We start from the raw sequence: 18,980 nt of genomic DNA on the forward strand, positions 1-18,980 counted from the left end.
TTACTACATATTAATTATTTATTATACTGAAGAACAAGATACTAATAAACGACATGCCTTGTGTATGACTGTCAATGTAAATCTCGTCTTGAACAAAACCATTTCTTTGACCGGATCTCTCGGGTGTCGTCATTAAAAAAAAGGTCCATAAGGCTCTAGTCTAGTCTGGCAGGGATCCCCAGGTCCTGTACCAACGCTGCTGCAACCTACAAACCCCCCAGCCTGTCACTCCCAAGCCTCAAGGCACCAAAAACAGCCCAAACCGGGCACTTGTTAACCTATCACTGTCTTTATAATGCGCCATAGAATTAATTCAGAGTCGAATTGCATCACATTCCATCGTCATATCTACCAACAATATCTCTAATAACTACATACCATTGCAATGCTTCGATGTTAGCTCGGATATTTCCCCAGCTTTTGCAATCCCCCGTGGGTGTCGGAGGGCAACCCCTACAAACCAAAATGGGACGGACCGATTTGATGGTCTCGAGACCATCTACACTCCAGTTATTCCTTATTGGACAGTCTCTTGATGGCCTGACATCACCGTCATCCCTACAGACGATGCACAACGTCATGAGCACGACTTGAGTATGTATTTGTTTATTTATTTATTCTCGACCTCCTGCTCCATTCTACCCATTTGAATATCACTAACTTTGCTCATCAAGAATATACTGGCTTAACAAGCCTAACTACTGCCCATCATGGCGCCATCTTTCATGACTGTTCATTTCGATGACCAGAATCCCAACTCAGAAAAGGGCAAGGAAGCTGGTGCTCGTCGGTCCCTAGCTGGACTCGACTATTCGCCCTTGCCTCGTATCACTGGAAGATCTTTTCTTCTCGCGACCTTTGTCTCTATGGGTGGTCTCCTGTGAGTCGCGTTGTCCCATTCCACAATCCACACCCACAAGCTAACACACTGCAGCTTTGGCTATGATACCGGCCAAATCTCTGGCTTCCTCGAGATGCCCGACTTTCTCGACCGCTTTGCTCAAACCAACAGCGATGGAACCAAGGCGTTCAGCACCGTACGCTCAGGTTTGATCGTCGCTCTTCTCTCCATCGGTACTCTCATCGGCGCTCTCGTCGCTGCACCTGTATCCGATCGCATCGGTCGCAAGTACAGTATTTCTGGCTGGACCTGGATCATCGCTATTGGCTTTATCATCCAGATCTCGTCCAATCGAGACTGGGTGCAGATTATGATGGGTAGATGGGTCGCTGGATTGGGAGTTGGCGCTTTGTCGCTTTTGGTACCCATGTTCCAAGCCGAGACTGCTCCTCCATGGATTCGAGGTGCCATGGTTTGTTGTTACCAGTTGTTCATCGTGAGTTTTTCCATCCCGAACAACCAACATTGACTAACAAAGACAGACAATGGGCATCTTCCTAGCCGCATGCTTCAACTACGGCACAGTCACCCACCAGCGCAACAACTCAGCAAGCTGGCGCATCGTCATAGGCCTCGGCTGGGTCTTCACCCTCATTCTGGGCATCGGAATTCTCTTCCTCCCCGACACACCTCGATTCGACTACCGCAAGGGCAAAGTCGACCGCGCTCGCGACACCCTCTGCAAAGTCTACGGCGCCACACCCAACCACTGGGCAATCCACACGCAGATGGAAGAGATCGAATCCAAGCTTCGTGCAGAGAGCCAGATCAAGGGAAACCCCGTCAAGGAGTTTGTACAAATGTTCAAGGCGCCGCGAATGGCGTACCGCATCTTCCTCGGCATGGCCCTCCAGATGTTTCAACAGCTTACGGGTGCCAATTACTTCTTCTACTACGGTACTACCATCTTTGCCTCTGTCTCCATTGACAGTTACAAGACACAGATTATTCTCAACACCATCAACTTCTTGGTTACATTCATCGGTTTGTACATTGTCGAGCACTTTGGTCGTCGCAAGTCTCTTATCGCAGGAAGTACTTGGATGTTTATCTGTTTCCTCATCTTTGCCTCGGTTGGCCATTTCTCGCTCGATCGCGAAGATCCTTCCACAACCCAGGGCGCAGGTGTTGCCATGATAGTCTTTGCCTGTCTCTTCATTCTCGGATTCGCGACGACTTGGGGACCTATGATCTGGACCATCATGGCTGAGATCTTCCCTTCGCGCTACAGAGCAAAGGGCATGGCTCTTGCTACTGCCAGCAACTGGCTCTGGAATTTCCTGCTGGCATTTTTCACACCGTTCATCACAAAAGACATTGACTTCCGCTATGGATACGTCTTTGCTGGATGCAACCTTCTCGGTGGATTTATCGTCTACTTCTTCGTCATCGAGGGCCAGGGTCGCACGCTTGAGGAGATTGATACTATGTATCTTGAAAAAGTGAACCCCATCAAGAGTGCCAAGTGGGTGCCGCCTCCTCCCGAGGAGATGTCGAGGATTCGAAAGCAGGCTGGTACGGACATCGAGACTGCTGTTCACGGTGGCTCGAGTGATGATGAGACTCTGGCACGTCCTTCGGGTGTCACTGATGGTGGCCACGGGCACAGGAAAGAGGAGAATGCTGGAGCTTCTCACCGCGAGTAGAGGGATTATAATGAAACTAGATGATGACGATGAATGAGTCCGATGACAAGTTTCAGATTGTATAGCACTTACCGACCCATGAAATACCATCAACAAATAATGTACACATTTAAAGGTCTCCGAAGTATTTGCGATGCATGTAAAAGCTCATTCGTACTGTAATGAACCACAGTAGGCCAACCTAGACAGATAATGGGCACTGGCAGCATCCTCTATCTCGCCTTTCCAAAGATACATAATTCTTACCTCCGGTAATTTTCGATCACTGTCAAAATAATGTGTGAGCACAGCTTTCTCATAGCCACTATTGTTCTTAATGACAGTCTGGGTTACTTGGCGGTAGTTGGCAGTGGCGGAGCCATTACCTCCAGCTTCTGCTCTCAATGCAACAAGCCTGGCCTATTCACCATGTTCGAAATTCCCCGCTGTTCAGACAATGGAACTGATTATGGAACAGGCCAAAGGCGGGCCCAGTCTGCTAATCACTCCCTCTAAAACTATTGACGATGCAGAAACAATGGTCATCGTGCCCTCAGGGTCACAAAAGATGCGCTCTTCACTGCCCTTCTAGGAAACATTATAAAACTTCTTTCGAGATGCCGGAATTCTTTCCCCTTCACAAGACTCCGAACATCATCCAAGCTTCCTCCCAAGTATCCTCTATCGAATCTGCAGCATCATAGCGTACGAAAAACCACCACCATGTGCAAAACGTCCGCATACTTCACCCGTTGCGAGACTTGCAAGCAGGACATCGATCACTGCCTCAAGGTTGATCAAAATTGCAAGAACAAGAACCGCGGCTTGCCCTACTGCAGCATCATTTACCCCGTCAACATGAACGTCGAATGGGTTGACTGGACTCACTGTCTCCCCTGCACTATCAAGCGAGGTATGCTTGATGACCGAATCCAGGCCACCATCGACCAGGAAGCGAAGGAGATGGTAGAGCAGCCTCCGCCCAAGACCGAGAGCGATGATACACTCATCATGAAGCAGCTCATCGACGATGTCGACAACCGGGTGAACATGGAGAAGCATGGTCGTGTCGAGAACTGGCTTGACGGACATCCCAACGTTAAAGCTGGTGAATGGTTTGACGAGGTTGAGGAGGACATCATCGAGGAGGAAACTTCAAGTGGCCGTGGACGAGGTCGTGGACGTGGACGTGGTCGCGCTCGTGGTCGTGGTCGCGGCCGACGTGGTAACTAATGAGGGGCTGCACAGCCCTGCACAGCCCTGCAAGCGATGCGACATGTGCCATTAAGTAATACTGTCGACGCATGATATCTGTGAGTCTGTTCTTCGTCATGTCTTCCAATTGAATGTCTGCTAATATCTGCAAAGATCATCGAACATTCGCATCATTTCTCGAGTAGTATCGCCAACACATGAGTTCCGTCTCAGCTGCCAGCCTCTGAGCTTGATATGTTTGATAGCGATATCACTAAGACGTTCAACCCGGGGGGCAAGCGTGAAATGGGGGCAAGGAAGCAGGGAGAGTCATAAATGAATGAGGGAATAGTCACCGATATAAGCTCAAACAGTACCGTTAGAGATCTGTTACTATAATAGCAAAGGTTGACTATCACCAATACCCCATTCTCTGAACACTGTACAAAAACTCCAAGACATGTTTGTAGTGCCAGTTGCCGGGCACTACATCTGAACGGCACGACATTGCTGATTCGCCAGGAGTGCAAATAGAGACATAGATAGTTACGAGCAGCGCGATGCGATGCCCAACACTAATATGGTAAATTTGTGCTTGTGGTGCTAGGACAAAGGAGACGGACAAGAAAGGAAACAATCGGTGAACAAGGAACGAAGTGCCTGGGCCAACTGTCCTGTGAGATTGTAAAGTGTTCATTGTGACGTTCATTGAACATACCTCTACCCTGATTAAAAATAGGTATTACCGTGCTTAGTAATTGTTAGACAGATGTTTCAAGGTTTCAAAATGTAAAAGCTGGCTTTTGATGCTGAAAAAGGTTCAACCAAGGTCGAGCATATGTAGTCATACACTGCATGTTTAACACTTTCGAGGTATAACACAACATGAATAACTATCATTATCTTAACGTTCATGCTCAGGATATATTTCAGTTGTCACTTTGAAGTTCACAAATGCGCTGAATCTTTCTCTCATTGCAGAACTTATAGCGTATAAATACAGCTTGATTCCCGTGTCTAGTCAGTCTACACCAAATTACCACTATCGAACAGCCATCTGCCAACACAACAAAGACACAAGATCTCAGAACAACCCAATATGTGCAAACAAAGAACAGAGAAATGGGTTTGCAAATATTGCCAAAAGCCCATCAAGGAACACACGTACTTGATCAAGAAATGCAAAAGCCAGTCGGAAATAGGCATCTGCCGGGAACAGAGAACTACAGAATATGAGACGATTGACATGTATCATCCTTGGTGTACGTTCTGTGATCAGCCGCGAAAAAGGCCACCGACAGATTTAGACGATGAAATTAGACCTTGGATGTCGAAGCGTGAATAGTTTCTGAAAGACAATAAGATTCAGTAGTTGTTTAAACTCTTGTTCTGTGAACTTTGTGAACAACAAACTCTACCAAAGTGACTATAAAACACATTACCCCTGCCCTGTCATTTGCACGTTATATCCCAGCTTCCACCAAAACCAGTTCTAAAACACCAAAAATCTCCAACCACTCGTTCCAACGCGTTGCCAAGAATCCAACATCCAAATCGTTCAATATGTGTCAAACCGTCGAAACCAGATGGATGTGCGCGGGATGTTCCAAGTCCATTATGGACAGGAGCTCGATCAAACGTCCTTGCAATACATACAAGAAGAAAGGGATCTGCACAGAGGCGACAACAACCCTGGTGGAACACAAGTATGTGGACGATCCCGATTGCGAGATTTGCAAGAATTTCAATAAGGATAAGAACGAGAAGGAAAAGTCATGAATTTAGGAGAGAGACCTTAGATGGGTACTCGAAGTGATTAGTTGTTGTTGATGCAGGATCGTCAAACAACAACATGAGCATCTAGCTGGTTTTTGAATAAAAAGACACTTTTGCTCCAATCTTCATGGTTTTATTATACTGTTGGTGATTTTCACCAAGCTCTGCGTGATGATGGGGTCTTAATTACGCGAAAAAAATGAAGCCAGCAGACCGCCATTAAATGATTCACATATCATCGAGATTTAGGTATAAAAAGTCAACTCAATATTCCTAATTCTCTCCTAAAACATACATCTACAAAACAAAACAAGCCATGTGTTGGGTAGTCCAAACCAATCTTCTTTGCGATCGTTGCGATCGCCTCATTTTAACCAAGAAATCCATCAAACGCGCATGCCCATCTTTGAAGAAAAATGGAAAGTGTAGCGGTGATATCAAAGCGGGGAGTATCGATGAACAAGTCAACCCCTCGCAGTGCAAAAATTGTAAAAAAGATAAATGATGATGGGTATTGGCAGCGGGTTTGACAGCAAATCAACAATTACCTGAAAATAGAATAGTTCAAGGAATACAGACCTATGCAGTTATAAAACACATTATGGGACTTGCAAAGTATTGATCGAATTTTAAAATAAAGTATTAAAGACATAGTTAAACATTCGTATTGACTCTCGTAATATGGGTGTGATTGTTCGGCTCAGGTAGTCAGGGTAAGTTGTTTATGTCGGGATCGAAGCCGATCAAGTGACTCGGTATTCAATATCCATAATCTTATCTCGCTTATCTGGTTATCTAACGAATCATATCCCTCTACAGTCCTCTGAACTAACCTGATCCCGATCAATGACCGAACTTCTCGGCTGACATCAAGTACATCATCTTCAGCTCACGCCCGGAATTTATTTTACTTTTCATGTCCCGGAATTCCGAACTATAAACACCCATGCCACGAACAAAGACGCGCGAACCACGTGTGAGACGTTCCTGCGAGCGCTGCCGGTAAGGCACTAAAAACATTAATGTGAGGGAGGACATGATAACTGATGATTGTTAGTCAGAAAAAGATCAAATGTCCTGCCGAAAAGCCGGGTTGTTCGCATTGTCGTATTGCGAATGAGATTTGCACTTATCTTCCTCGCAATCATGTCAACAACAGCAACCCAAGACCATTTTTGTAATTATTTTTATCAGAACAGCATTGATTCCATGGGGGCTGAAGATCTTCTAGCAGACCCCTCAAAGCGCAACAGAATGGTATCTCACCAAGTACATCGGGTGAATCTTATAGTCGCGAACCCGAGTATGCTGCCCGATCTCCTGTGGAAACCCATGACTGATCACATTCCAGATCTTTGACGAAAAGAGGCGAGGGAGAAGATGTCAACAGCTGGCATAGTAGAGCCGGCTCATCAAATAGCATTCACCAGCAGCTACCTCCGATAACAGCCATGCTGTCTGATTCTCCATCATGGTAAGACACCTAGCCTCATACTCCATCCATTACTAACAAAAGAACAGGTCACCAGCGAATCCAGAACCGCCAGTAGATCTACTTAGTGATTTCGTAGGCGCTTACCGCGAAAAGCTCTACTTTCAACCACTTCCACTCTTCGATCCACGACGTCTCCAATTGAAGATTGGCACATTACCGCATTATCTCCGATGGAGTTTCCTGGCCCTCACCCTGAATTTTACGAGTCATAACTTCTACTATGGTCTTGAGGCAAAGGCGATTGAGTACTATACTACTTCCGCGCGGAGCATAGTCGTTGACATGGCAGCTGAGGGACTTGCGCAACTTGAGGTGATGCAAACTCTGTGTCTGCTCGCTCTTTGTGATCATATCGGTAAGTCGCTTCCGCGCATTGTATGCACACAGCTTTTGACACGACGGAACCTAGCCGGAAAGACATCTCGAGCCTGGATGATGGTTGGAATGGCAGCAAAACTCGAAGCTCTTCGACTATCCCACTCAAAGACTGATGTCAACTCTCGACACTCCGACGACACAATCTCAAGGTGCCATTGGAGTATCGCCATCCTGGAGAGCACCTTCATTCCCAACTGCAACACCTTGTCTGAAATCACAGGCGCCCCAGCGTATCCGAAAAGCGTGTCGCGTCCAACGCCGTTGCATTCTTCCCACGGCATGAAGAGCTACTGCGCCGACTTGACTGACGCGTATGAGGGAAACATTCAAGATGTAGGGGTTAACGCGACATGCCTGGGGTACGTCTCGGTTTGGGGGAGCATAATATCTTATCTGAGAGACATCCGAAACGGAGCCAACGAGTATCCATGGTTAGCAACTTCGAGGCACAGCCAACTCACCGTCAAGTTGTACGAACTTGAGAACATCACGTCGCACAGACATCTCATCCGCAACGCGCCTTTCCCCGATCAACCCTCGGAAGATCTGAGCGAACATCGAGAATACTGGGCACCATGGGTATCGTTCCAAATAATGATGCACGCGACCCAAGCCGTCCTCAACAATCCCTTCGTTCAACTTGTCGCTCTTCGAAGAGCAGGCCGAAACTTCCAACCACGATCATTCCTACAAAACACAGTTGACCAAGCGCTGTTCCACGCAGAATGGGTTTCCCGACTGGTTCAAATGTGCGCAGATCGCCAGTTCGAAGTCAATGACCCTTTGATCGGACAAGCTGTTGCTGGCTGTGTGTCAATATTGTGGATCTTCCAATTCGCAAGGGATCGCAAAGTTTCAGAGAAGGCAAAAGAGAATTTGATAACTTGCGAGACATTCTTGGGACACTTGGCAAGGAAGTGGCCTCATATCGCTGAAAAGGTAATTCCTTATCCCTCGTCGATATTCTTTTCTAACAGGACCAAATTATAGCTCGAAATTCTACGAACCCTCAACGTCAAAGTAGCAAAGCAGCAACAAACACCCCAAGAGGACGAATCGACCAGCTCAACTATCAAGTTTGAACCCGACATGATGTGGGAACTGCTTGATCCTGCTATATCGGGCGTTGATTGGGCCAATTTGTGTAGTGCGGCAAAGGAGAAAGGCTCTCACGCGACGACGAGTGCTACGATACGAGTTGCCACCAAGTTTGTACATCCCATCAACAACGAAGTTGAGAGCGCGCCAGTGCCAGACCCTGAGCATAACTTGTTTGATTTGGAAGATATTTATGGCGAGCCATTTTTGGATCAGTTCTTTTCGGATTCTTTGTTAGTCAACATTTCGTAGGTAGTTTAGTACATATGGAATCCCGTCCATTTACTGTTGTGATCCTCGACACTACCCACAGTCAGCGCATCAGATGACGCCCGTGCTTCCAGTGGCGTAGAAGCTGTAATGCAGAAGTGAAACATTGAGAAATCACAATCGGTAGTCTCTGGCTGAGCTGAAGCTCTTCGCGATTAGCCAGAATTGACTTCAGCTTAAGCAGTGGCGTCGGCATTAGCGCGACACTCATACTGGTATAAATCTCTCATTTCCCTCCTCAAAAGCAGAAAATCAATTTCGCATCCATACTAAAAGGGAGCCATTATGCGTGCTGAACAAACCATCCTCGCCTTCAACTCTCTATTTGGCGCGGCCACAACACTGTTTGGTTGTGGTGAAGTAAACGTCTTTTACACGTAAGGAGATCCGTCTTTATTACTACTGCAGTATTTAATGATTTGTTTTTGTTTAGTGGTTTGCCAGGTCGTCATCAATATGTTACTCAGCAAGGCTACGACGCCAAGCTGGTAGAGGAGCAAATCTTTAACCACACACGTGAACTCCGGGAGGCTGGATATAATGTTCGGGGTAAGAACAGTAATACGCAAGAGGGATAGACCTGCTGACGAACTTATTTAGCTGTTTGGCGAGGACCCGAGATGCCACCAAATGAATTCGTTGATCAGATGAAGGACGTTCACTGGCACGCCGCTGGTATAGGCTTTGGTGTGAGGGGATCACAAATCCCAGATGTCATCGGACTTTTTGAAGGTAATGACCTGACGTTGAACAGGGGTGGTAGTATTAATGTGACACAGAGACTATCGATATCTTCCGCAAAGAAGCTCCGGATGCCAAGTATGTCTTTAACTACAATCCTCTCACGTTTCTGTGGTCCGTCAAGCGCTACTTTCCCTTGTCAAGCGATTGTAAGGATCAGCCGGGCAAGGACTTGGTAAGTTGTATCTTTCCTTGCAGATTTGCCCGATGTTAATGACGGGGTATAGGGATATGTGACGCTTTGTGAAGAGGCTTGCCCCTAAATTACAGGTTACCTAACCTTGGCTGTCAAGGATAACATATCTCAGCAATCAAAGCGTATTTCAGTTATGTCCGACTCAAGGTTGATAGTATGTTTAGTTTGAAGCCTCGGTATATGCTGCCGGACATGACTGGGTCGAGGCACCTTTGCATTTGTTGGCTTCTTGCTCGATAAAGATAAATCTATCAAAATAGGGAATCTTCCTTTGCCAACATGCTCATAATGAAGAGAGGTTTGACGAACCTCAACCAATCATCGACTGTGCAGTCCTGTGATCGATAGATTCTCGTGTAATCTCGGTCTGTTGTATCACCTGTAAAACCCATTCTTTGAATTTCCTATCGATTTTCACGATAATTTTATGCGGAGATTATTTTAAAATACTTGACTCTTGTGGAAATCTCATTCTTACATGTTGGTGGGATATGCAGCTCTGCGACTAGCTTGGTCGGGGTGATCTTGTAATTTAGCTCAGCCGTTGTTTTTTTGTAAACAAACGAATGAAAGAGAAAGTCCATACTAACCTTACTGTTCAATCTTTAGTTAAGTTAGTTCAATACGTTTATCTTATGAGGTTAAATAAACACGGTATTGAAGTGATCGGGGACATCTACCTAATTACGTTTGCGAAGGCATAGTTGGGCTCATCAATTACGGACTATTAATTGTGCTGAAGAAAGACGTCATAAGACCGAAGGATAGTAGGCAGTCATGATAAGAAATGTAGAACAGCCCTATCTAAACGGGAAATACCTTGGACCTTTACAGAAGAACAGCCCGCCTACCCTGGCACACCATCAAAGACGGATTCCGTACGACAAGAGAAGAGCACACAGTGTCAAGACTTCTGTGCCATCATACATCAAGCATGAGCCTCGCATGACACGGGAATAAGTAAATAACGTACCTCGCCACGTGTTACAATCTCCCGTCCCTCCCTTACAGCCCGAGACGCTAGGAACTGCCGTGTCAGTCCTGCCACCAGAGACGTTGCAACATCAAGCAAGCCTCTTAACCGGGTTCCTGGAGAAATATGTTAAACGCGGGGGTGCAGAGGGTGTAGTACTGTCATGTACGGGGTGCAGGTGACAAGTGATGAGGCCAAGTGCAGATTTACCCCTGGGCCTAGCAGAAGGGGGGCACTACTTTGCAAAAAGGAAACACATGACATGGATTGAAGGAGGCTGGAATTAATGGTTGCACAGGGTTAGACGTTTTGGGACAACAGCCTAAATCGGGGGCGGCGGTCGATGTGGCCTGTGAGCAATCTCACGATAGGGATACCACTCTGGCGTGTATATACACCTTTGGGCTTATCAGATATGGTGGGGTGGGATATCCCTGCGTATCTGGCCTGGGTGGTAGCGACTGATTCAAAAAGACATTGGAGAAGTTCAATGGGCTTGAAAGGAATAAATTGGTGCATAATTGATGATATCCAGGTTGTTGATGGGCTCGAAGAGTGGAACTTGTGAATAGTGTCGTTGTTTATGGTTTGGAGTTCTTACTCAAAGGTGGTGCAGTGACGTACAGGATCACGGGATAGTTACAGTACATTTGGAGAAACGATCGACAAGCAGGTACTTAATTACATGGGTTATCATCAAGTAATTCCTCTTCCATTACTGGTGGTATCTACCTGACCTTTCCAAGGGAATACACCGTACAAGAACTGCATTACTACTTACTAAACCATCAATGGCATACGAAACATTCAACCCTTGAACGCCTTTCCAGTACTAACATTAAGCTTTGTCCAAACAGACCCAGTCGACATGTACCAGGCAAACTGCGCAGGCCAGTAGACATGCATCATCCACAACCAAGGCATAGGATCCCAAGACTCAAAGGTGCCATCCTTCCAGTATATTAGATGCTGTGCAAAGGCATGAATCGATTTTGAAACATGGGACAGTCCCGTAGTTCCCCGGAAAAGAGTGTGGTAGAATGGACAGAGAACAAGCTCGATCAGATCTTGACTGACCCAGTAGTAATCTTGAGGATTGACAGGGTACAGAGGGGGCTTTGAAAGCGATCTACGCTCAGAAGAAGGTGACAGGACAGAAAGGTACTCGTCGACAATCTCGGGGGTATTGTTAAACAAAACTGTCGCTGTGTGGACTCTGGGGTTGCACTCAATGGGGTATATCGTAACGTCTTTCTCGGCGCCAGATCGAGTACCATCTTCATCTTCCTTATTAATCAAGAAGTCAAAGCTCATGTGCCCAGTAAAGTTCTCGCCACCATCCTCAGCCTGCTTTAGGGTAAAGTCGAGCATAGCCTTGCTAAGCGGAGAGTCGGCAGGGAGAGCAGAGTAATGCATGAGAACATCTGCAGAGCGGCACGCGACAAAAGCGCACACGCGACCTCGGATAATAAGTGCGTGCGTGCAGAATTCTGGACCGGTAATGTATTCTTGGATGATGAAGGAGCATTTGGCCGTATCGAATGGGATGGTGTCGATGCGCGCCAGGGTAGCGTCTTCTGAGGATAGAGGAAGGAGAGGCATCGTGAAGCGGGCAACGTCGTCTACACCAACAGGCTTAACAATATATTGTCTCGCGCCAGGCTTTAGTTCAAGACCGCCATTGCGTCGTAGGAAGTTGATGATATCCTCCTTGTCTTGTACAGCCTCAGTATGCGGCACCGTCAGACCTAAAGACTTTGTGTGCTCAATGAAAGCATCCTTTTCGTGTAGCCTGCGAATATCTTGGATACCGAATTGGATCGCTTTGGCGCTTGTGCGGGCTTCAATGATCTCTTTGACGGCAGCATCTTCAATCGCGGCATTGACGTCAGAGACTGACACCCAAAGATCAACATCCTCGTAGTTGATGATTTCCGTGATTCGGTTCAGGTAGGTGTCATTCAACGACATCTTTGAAGGGTCCAAGGGAACAGGTAGACAGTAGTAGACATCAACAGCACGGGAAACGCGACCGGGAGAGAGGGAGTAGCAGTCTGCGCCGATGACGCGATGGCCGCGACGGTGGAACATTCGTGCTAAGGACAATCCCTTTGCCATGTTGACGCCCGTGACGAGGATCGTGGTCTTGTCCAAATTATCTTGATCATTTTGGTTACGGGATGTCGGAGTAGGAGGTTTCGAGGTTAAGCGGTTCCATATGAAAGCAATCAACGCGAACAAGAGGTTTGTCGGTAAGAAGATGAAGCTGAGAAGAAACAGAGAAAGGTTCTTGGTGAATTGGGTCACCCGGGAAGTTTCGGGGTTTGCCATTGTGAGTAGACTTGGAGATGCAACGGTAAATTGTGTTTATTTCGAGCTTCACTTTGGCTTTGCTTGAACATGGTAGAGAGCTTGACAAGCTTGGAGCTCTAGCTATGGCGGGGGGAACAGAAGCTCAACGAACAAACAAAGTCAATTGCAAGACGTCATGATTTTGGAGTTCTTGTTTCATTAAACGCCGCCTTTCTCGGCGTTCAGTGGCGCAAATCACGACGCAACGCATTCCGGGGCCTCAGGGTATCAGAAAAATTGACTGCTCGAATCAGAAGAGACTAAATTAGTAGGCCACTTTATGCTCTTTAGACTATGGTTCTTAGACGACTTATTTTTATATCCCAAGACTTGGGTTGCCATTTTTTCTGTTACCCACTAGCGGGGTCCCTCCAGAAGACACTCCCTCTACTAAAACCGATCTAGATCGAATATGAACATTAGAAAGAGCTAGAAACAAGACGGAAAGAGGGGATAGATCTTAGCTTGATCGTCAGGAATATAAGCTCCGCCCTCGATCCAAAGCGGATATTGTTTGAGACTTTGTGATTGACATTGCATTTCTCTCTGTCTTTTCCGTTCACATTCATATTAATGCCCATTCTTGTTCTGTCCTTTTCTGCATATGATCCCACATGCGGGTTTCCACACCGGTAAAGCACAACGAGCTTCTACTTCAAGTCTCATGTGCAGTAGAGAACGTACATGCACCAATTGCAACACCCACGATGTTTTCTTGTGGTTGCACAAGTTGCTCCCGGGTAGTATTATGTATCACCACCATGTGTGAGAGATTTTGTGAATAGACTGTGTGCAGTGCCAAATACCGATAGGATGGGTCGAGATTGTTGCATCTCTAAGAGTAGACGCCCGGAATCGTCAACAGCCCGTAGGAAGAGGGGTTTGATTTGATCTGTTTGTTTTGTTTACACCGGTTGACGAGGTTCTTGTCTCTTCTCCTCTTTCTGTTGCGCACCTCGCTTACTTCTATGACGTATCGATTCTACAGCAAAGTTTCAAAGAGACCTGGGGGGTAAGAGTGGATGTCAATTCTTTCAACCAAGGATGCAAGAGACCGAAAGCAATAATATTTGAGAGAATTAATACAAACAAAACAAAAGGGTGTTCTCTTCAACCGGTCAAAATGAGTTGTGTGTGTTGCACAAACTCTTGTACAACATTGAATGGTCCCTGAAAATAGAGAGAGATAATAGAATATGGACAGTTGCAGATCATATATCACAACATTCCCATTTCTCTTTCATCTACTAAAATAAATTCCCCATCTTCACTTCAGGGTCTAGAATGGCCAATTCTAATCTCTCTAGTTCCTCACTTCTCACATGTCCTTAGTCTCTCACCAAAACGTTGGACCGAGACAACGTGGGGTTAGCTCACTTATGGATGACGCGCACATGCAAGAGGAGCTGTCCAGAGGTACCTTTTCTAAGTGTAATTGAAGCGGCTCCTTTTTCAAACTGACCCGTCTTTACGAGAATACAGTCTAGACAGTACAATCCAGGCACGCATACAACATCTATCTAAATCGCCCCACGCCCGCGGATCTTTCCCTCCCCCAGTCTAAGCCCAAAGATGCACCAAGCTAGGATCTCGTCAGATTATCGATACCCGAGTCCAGACCAAAGGGAAAAATAGAAACCCCCCTCTCTAGATCACCCCTAGAGGTTCTAAATCACACCCCTAGACAGCTAGCTCTCAACGTGTCGACTCCAACAACTTCTATTCACTCAGTCAACTGAACTCGGTCTAAGTTGCGGTTATTCTACAGCAGCCATGTCCACGGTACTTTCCCTTGGCGTAATACTGCCCCTCTGTTTCTCAGTATATGACACCTCGAAACGTGGGATGCGCAACAACCTCGACGAATCATGCTAGGATACAAAATGCCGTGCTCAAACGACTCAAAGGGTCCAGCCACTAACTATAATCCACTACACTTGCACGGCGGGTACCTATCCAGCCACTTCTACCCGTAGCCGTCCAATGCCATTCCATGGAGCACCGCCCCAGAAACTAAAACCTTTGAGCCCCATCATAGCAACACCATAATGACACCAACATTCGATGTACGACATCCTGGTTTGTTCTATTCATTTGTGTGTTTCATTTTGTCTCCTCCTGTTGCTGTTGGCTGTGGTGTGTAAAGTTGAAAATAATGCACCTCTCAACCCCCAAATTTCCAAGTCTAGTCTACAGGTCTAGTACCTGCTACCTAGTCTATCACCTCATTCTGGCCTCAAAAGTGATCCCTTGGATATTATCCATGACCAATGAGACATTTTACAATGTCTATAATGTCTCTATACATCCATCACAACCATCCCTTTGCGTCAAATCCAAGTACCTCTGACTTGTTCTGGTCAAGACCCTGGCTTGAATCTTCTTTCCGCTGTCGGCAGTTGGATATTCACTCTCTGCAACCGATCGAACATTGTCTGTTGCGAAACCACCCGTCAAGACCCTCTTTCGACGGCCTTACTACCTAGGACTTCTTACAACTGAGGGGTTTTCAGATACATAAAAAGCTGCTTATCCCAGCTCCCATTACAACTTGTCTCTTCTACAATCACAGTTCAACCTGCACACTCTCCTAATACTACCTCATCTCACCTCTTCTACACCCTACCACCTTTTTACCTATTTCTCTCACCTTGTGTTACCTCCCTCTTATATCTGCCCACCATGTCCGACATGAATGCTACCGTCGAGCCCACAGCCAAGGGTTTTGCTGTCTGTGGCTACGAGAAGATCGAGTATGACTTCGAGTTTCTCGATGGCGTCTTCAACCCCGTCAACCCTCAGCTGTACCAGCTTTACTCTCCTTGGGGCCGCTGCTTGGCCGTCATGGATCTGAACATCTTCAACCTGTATGGCCAGCAAATGCAGCGTTACTTTGACCACTATGGTATTCCCCTCACTATCCACAAGACCATGATTGGTGAGAAAGCCAAGTCCATGGATACTCTCCTGTCCATTGTCGACTCCATGACCGACTTTGGAATCTACCGCAAGGAGCCCGTCCTTGTTGTTGGTGGTGGCCTTGTCACCGACGTTGCTGGCTTTGCTTGTGCTGCTTACCGCCGCAACACCAACTACGTCCGTATTCCCACCACGGTCATTGGCCTCATTGATGCTTCCGTTTCTATCAAGGTCGCTGTCAACTATGGCCGCTACAAGAACCGTCTTGGTGCCTACCATGCTCCTTCCCACACATTCCTTGACTTCACATTCCTTCGCAGTCTCCCTGTGGCTCAGATCCGAAATGGATTCGCTGAGCTGATCAAGATCTCCACCTGTGCTCACAAGGAGACTTATGACCTTCTTGAGAAGTACTGCGAGCAGCTCATCGACACTGGCTTTGGTCGATCTGACGATGCGTCTCCTGAGATCAAGGTCGTCGCTGACAAGATCTGCCGTGCTGGTATCCACGAGATGCTCAAGCTCGAGACCCCCAACCTTCACGAGATTATGCTCGACCGTGTTATTGCCTACGGTCACACCTGGTCTCCTCTCCATGAGCTCGTTCCCGAGACTCCTCTCCGCCACGGTCATGCCATCTCTATTGACATGGCCTACTCTGCCACTCTGGCCAACATCCGTGGTCTTCTCTCTTCTGAAGAGCACAAGCGTCTCCTAAACCTCTTCTCCCGCGCTGGTCTCTCCATGGACCACCCTGATTTCGATGCCGATCTTCTAGAGAAGGCCACTGCTGCCATCCTCAAGACTCGTGATGGTAAGCTCCGTGCTGCTGTCCCCGTCAACCCCATGGGCGATTGCGTCTTCCTCAACGACGTCAGCCACAAGGACATGGTCGCTGCTCTTGAGGAGCACAAGAGGATCATGAAGTCCTACCCCCGCGAGGGTGCAGGTATTGAGGCCTTTGTCGACTCTAGCGATACCGGCTACACCCTCAACGGTGCCCCCGTTGAGAACGGTCAGGCCAACGCTCACCAGGTTGCCATGAACGGGGTTGAGAACAGCAAGCTCCATGCCTCCGGCCCCGAGGGTGTTGACGGTCTTCAGCAGGATTCCAGCAGCAGTGACGAGGATTACGTCCTCGGAAACTCCAAGACCAACGGACACCAGGATAATGGTATCTTGAACGACCTTAAGGAAAAGGCTGCCGGTCTTCAGAACCAGGTCGCCAAGGCCGTCACTGTCCAGAGCCAATAATTGCATTGTAGCATGAAAGCAAAATTCTGATATTATGGGAGCATACGAATATTTGGGGACAACATCAATGGACATTACCCAAAAACTATATGGGCATATTTGTTGGATCTGGGTTTATTAACACCCTTGGTCTGTTTTTACGCAACATGATACCGGGTCTGAGAACGAGATGATAAATCACTCAGCATCCACGGTTTTGCATTCTATTCAATTATACAAACAAGGATATTTATCCAATCTTATATCTCTTTGCATTGTGACTGCTACAACATTTTAATTAAATGGCACTGTAAAAGCTAACTCATTCATGAAGCTGGCCTTTCATTGACCCCGGAATCTTATTCAAATGTGATTTGTTGTCTCGTTTTTGCCTCGGTCTATCACACTGTTAACCGTGTCGATAAAGTCTTCAGCTGCATTCTCAGAAAAGAATTCCTTTTCCCGGGCGATGCAACGCGAGATATGATCTCGACCACGCTCCAACATTTCTATCTCGTATTCCTCCAGAGCGTTTTCTAGTTGAGTCTCTTCAGACTCTCCAAACTCAGGTCTATTCTTGCATTTGACGATGGCTTTTGACAACATCAACGCATCAAACATTGCCATGTTTACGCCCTCACCAACAAGAGGAGTAGAAAGATGAGCCGCGTCTCCCAAAAGTGTAATACCTGGAATACGCTGCCACGCCAGGGAGGAAACCGGCAATCGATACAGAGGCCACGCGTGAAATGGGCCTTCGGCGTGACTAAGATAGTCCTTGAGCTCTGGAGTCCAATTTTCAAAGAAGTCGGATGATGATAGAAACTTGCTGCGTATGTTATCGGTATCCGTGGCGGTCATGTGTTTCTGATATTCACCTTCTGGGGCATCCATTCCGATATAAAAGCGATAGGAATGATCAGCTAGCTGCTGGACTGCTAACATCTTTTTCTGTCCCATTGCTAACATTGTTCCAGGTCCAGCGTCTTTGACAGCAGTTGTGTAAGTAGGATTATCGTGAGATATGCTTCCCTCGATAAAGACTTTACCAGAGTATTCAGGCTTCGTCGACGTGGCCTTACCAAGGGTTAGTTTAGGTACACACACGACAGGAAACTATACTCACAAGAGATCGAACCTTGCTCCATGCTCCATCACAGCCAACAATGAGACGAAAACCAGAAGAGGAGTTGCCATTCTCAAAGAGAACAACGTTTTCTGTAGGAGTAGTACCCTTACTGACACTTCTGATTCCATGTCCCCACATGATCTTGTCATTTGGAATAGAACCGAGCAACATCTTGCGAAGATGTAGACGATCGATCTCAGGCGCATCGCGGTCCTCTCCAAACACGGACTTTACAGTTCCCGATGGATTCTGCATGCAAACTCTGGATCCTTCCCAGCGGGCAATGCTCTTGAACTTGTCAAAGAGTCCCCCTTCCTTGAGTGCAAGTTGACCTGACGAGGCATGGATATCCAGAGTGCCACCTTGGTTGATGAATCGGGGTTTAGGGTCAGCATCCCGCTCGTAGACGACGAATTGTATGTCATTGACATGGAGTAAACGTGCTAGTGTGAGACCTCCTGGTCCAGCTCCGATGATGGCAATAGGTGCCTGTTTGCTGATATGTGAAGCCATGTTGGACATGATGGGAGGTGATTCTAGTTTGATTTGATGGAGTAGATGTAGGTGTAAATGGCCGAATAAACACAAATTGAAACAATTACTTCGATGGGACAATAGGAATGCTCACAACGTCTTATACCTTTGCTCCTGTCCACAGTTGAAGCAACCATCCTGCCGAATAAGTTTGACTCGGGCGAAC

At 46.9% G+C, this 18,980-nt stretch overlaps 7 protein-coding genes across 7 annotated transcripts; 5 read left to right on the forward strand and 2 right to left on the reverse strand.

Moving 5' to 3' along the window:
• Positions 1–710: 710 nt before the first annotated feature.
• On the forward strand, positions 711–2,547 carry FSST1_001473 (and other transporter-domain-containing protein; the record flags this gene model as incomplete). Its single annotated transcript, XM_083227371.1, has 3 exons — positions 711–880; positions 935–1,337; positions 1,384–2,547. 3 exons carry the CDS (start codon positions 711–713, stop codon positions 2,545–2,547), a joined length of 1,737 nt encoding a protein of 578 aa, XP_083091655.1.
• Positions 2,548–3,249: 702 nt separating this feature from the next.
• Positions 3,250–3,759, forward strand: FSST1_001474 (uncharacterized protein; the record flags this gene model as incomplete). Its single annotated transcript, XM_083227373.1, has 1 exon — positions 3,250–3,759. One exon carries the CDS (start codon positions 3,250–3,252, stop codon positions 3,757–3,759), a length of 510 nt encoding a protein of 169 aa, XP_083091656.1.
• A 2,683-nt stretch (positions 3,760–6,442) lies between these two features.
• Positions 6,443–8,719, forward strand: FSST1_001475 (uncharacterized protein; the record flags this gene model as incomplete). The annotated part of the gene is made up of 7 exons (XM_083227374.1): positions 6,443–6,498; positions 6,554–6,673; positions 6,728–6,799; positions 6,848–6,970; positions 7,018–7,346; positions 7,401–8,308; positions 8,360–8,719. 7 exons carry the CDS (start codon positions 6,443–6,445, stop codon positions 8,717–8,719), a joined length of 1,968 nt encoding a protein of 655 aa, XP_083091657.1.
• A 303-nt stretch (positions 8,720–9,022) lies between these two features.
• FSST1_001476 (uncharacterized protein) lies at positions 9,023–9,741 on the forward strand (the record flags this gene model as incomplete). Its single annotated transcript, XM_083227375.1, has 5 exons — positions 9,023–9,114; positions 9,171–9,286; positions 9,338–9,469; positions 9,517–9,653; positions 9,706–9,741. The coding sequence occupies 5 exons, from the start codon at positions 9,023–9,025 to the stop codon at positions 9,739–9,741; spliced, it is 513 nt and encodes a 170-aa protein (XP_083091658.1).
• A 1,713-nt stretch (positions 9,742–11,454) lies between these two features.
• Positions 11,455–12,978, reverse strand: FSST1_001477 (uncharacterized protein; the record flags this gene model as incomplete). The annotated part of the gene is made up of 1 exon (XM_083227376.1): positions 11,455–12,978. One exon carries the CDS (start codon positions 12,976–12,978, stop codon positions 11,455–11,457), a length of 1,524 nt encoding a protein of 507 aa, XP_083091659.1.
• A 2,703-nt stretch (positions 12,979–15,681) lies between these two features.
• On the forward strand, positions 15,682–17,172 carry FSST1_001478 (sedoheptulose 7-phosphate cyclase; the record flags this gene model as incomplete). The annotated part of the gene is made up of 1 exon (XM_083227377.1): positions 15,682–17,172. One exon carries the CDS (start codon positions 15,682–15,684, stop codon positions 17,170–17,172), a length of 1,491 nt encoding a protein of 496 aa, XP_083091660.1.
• Positions 17,173–17,514: 342 nt separating this feature from the next.
• Positions 17,515–18,802, reverse strand: FSST1_001479 (FAD-dependent oxidoreductase; the record flags this gene model as incomplete). Its single annotated transcript, XM_083227378.1, has 2 exons — positions 17,515–18,228; positions 18,278–18,802. 2 exons carry the CDS (start codon positions 18,800–18,802, stop codon positions 17,515–17,517), a joined length of 1,239 nt encoding a protein of 412 aa, XP_083091661.1.
• Between the last annotated feature and the right edge of the window lie 178 nt (positions 18,803–18,980).

This window comes from Fusarium sambucinum, chromosome IV (assembly GCF_050947815.1).
Source record: "Fusarium sambucinum isolate potato_lamoka chromosome IV, whole genome shotgun sequence".
Lineage (NCBI taxonomy): Eukaryota > Fungi > Ascomycota > Sordariomycetes > Hypocreales > Nectriaceae > Fusarium > Fusarium sambucinum.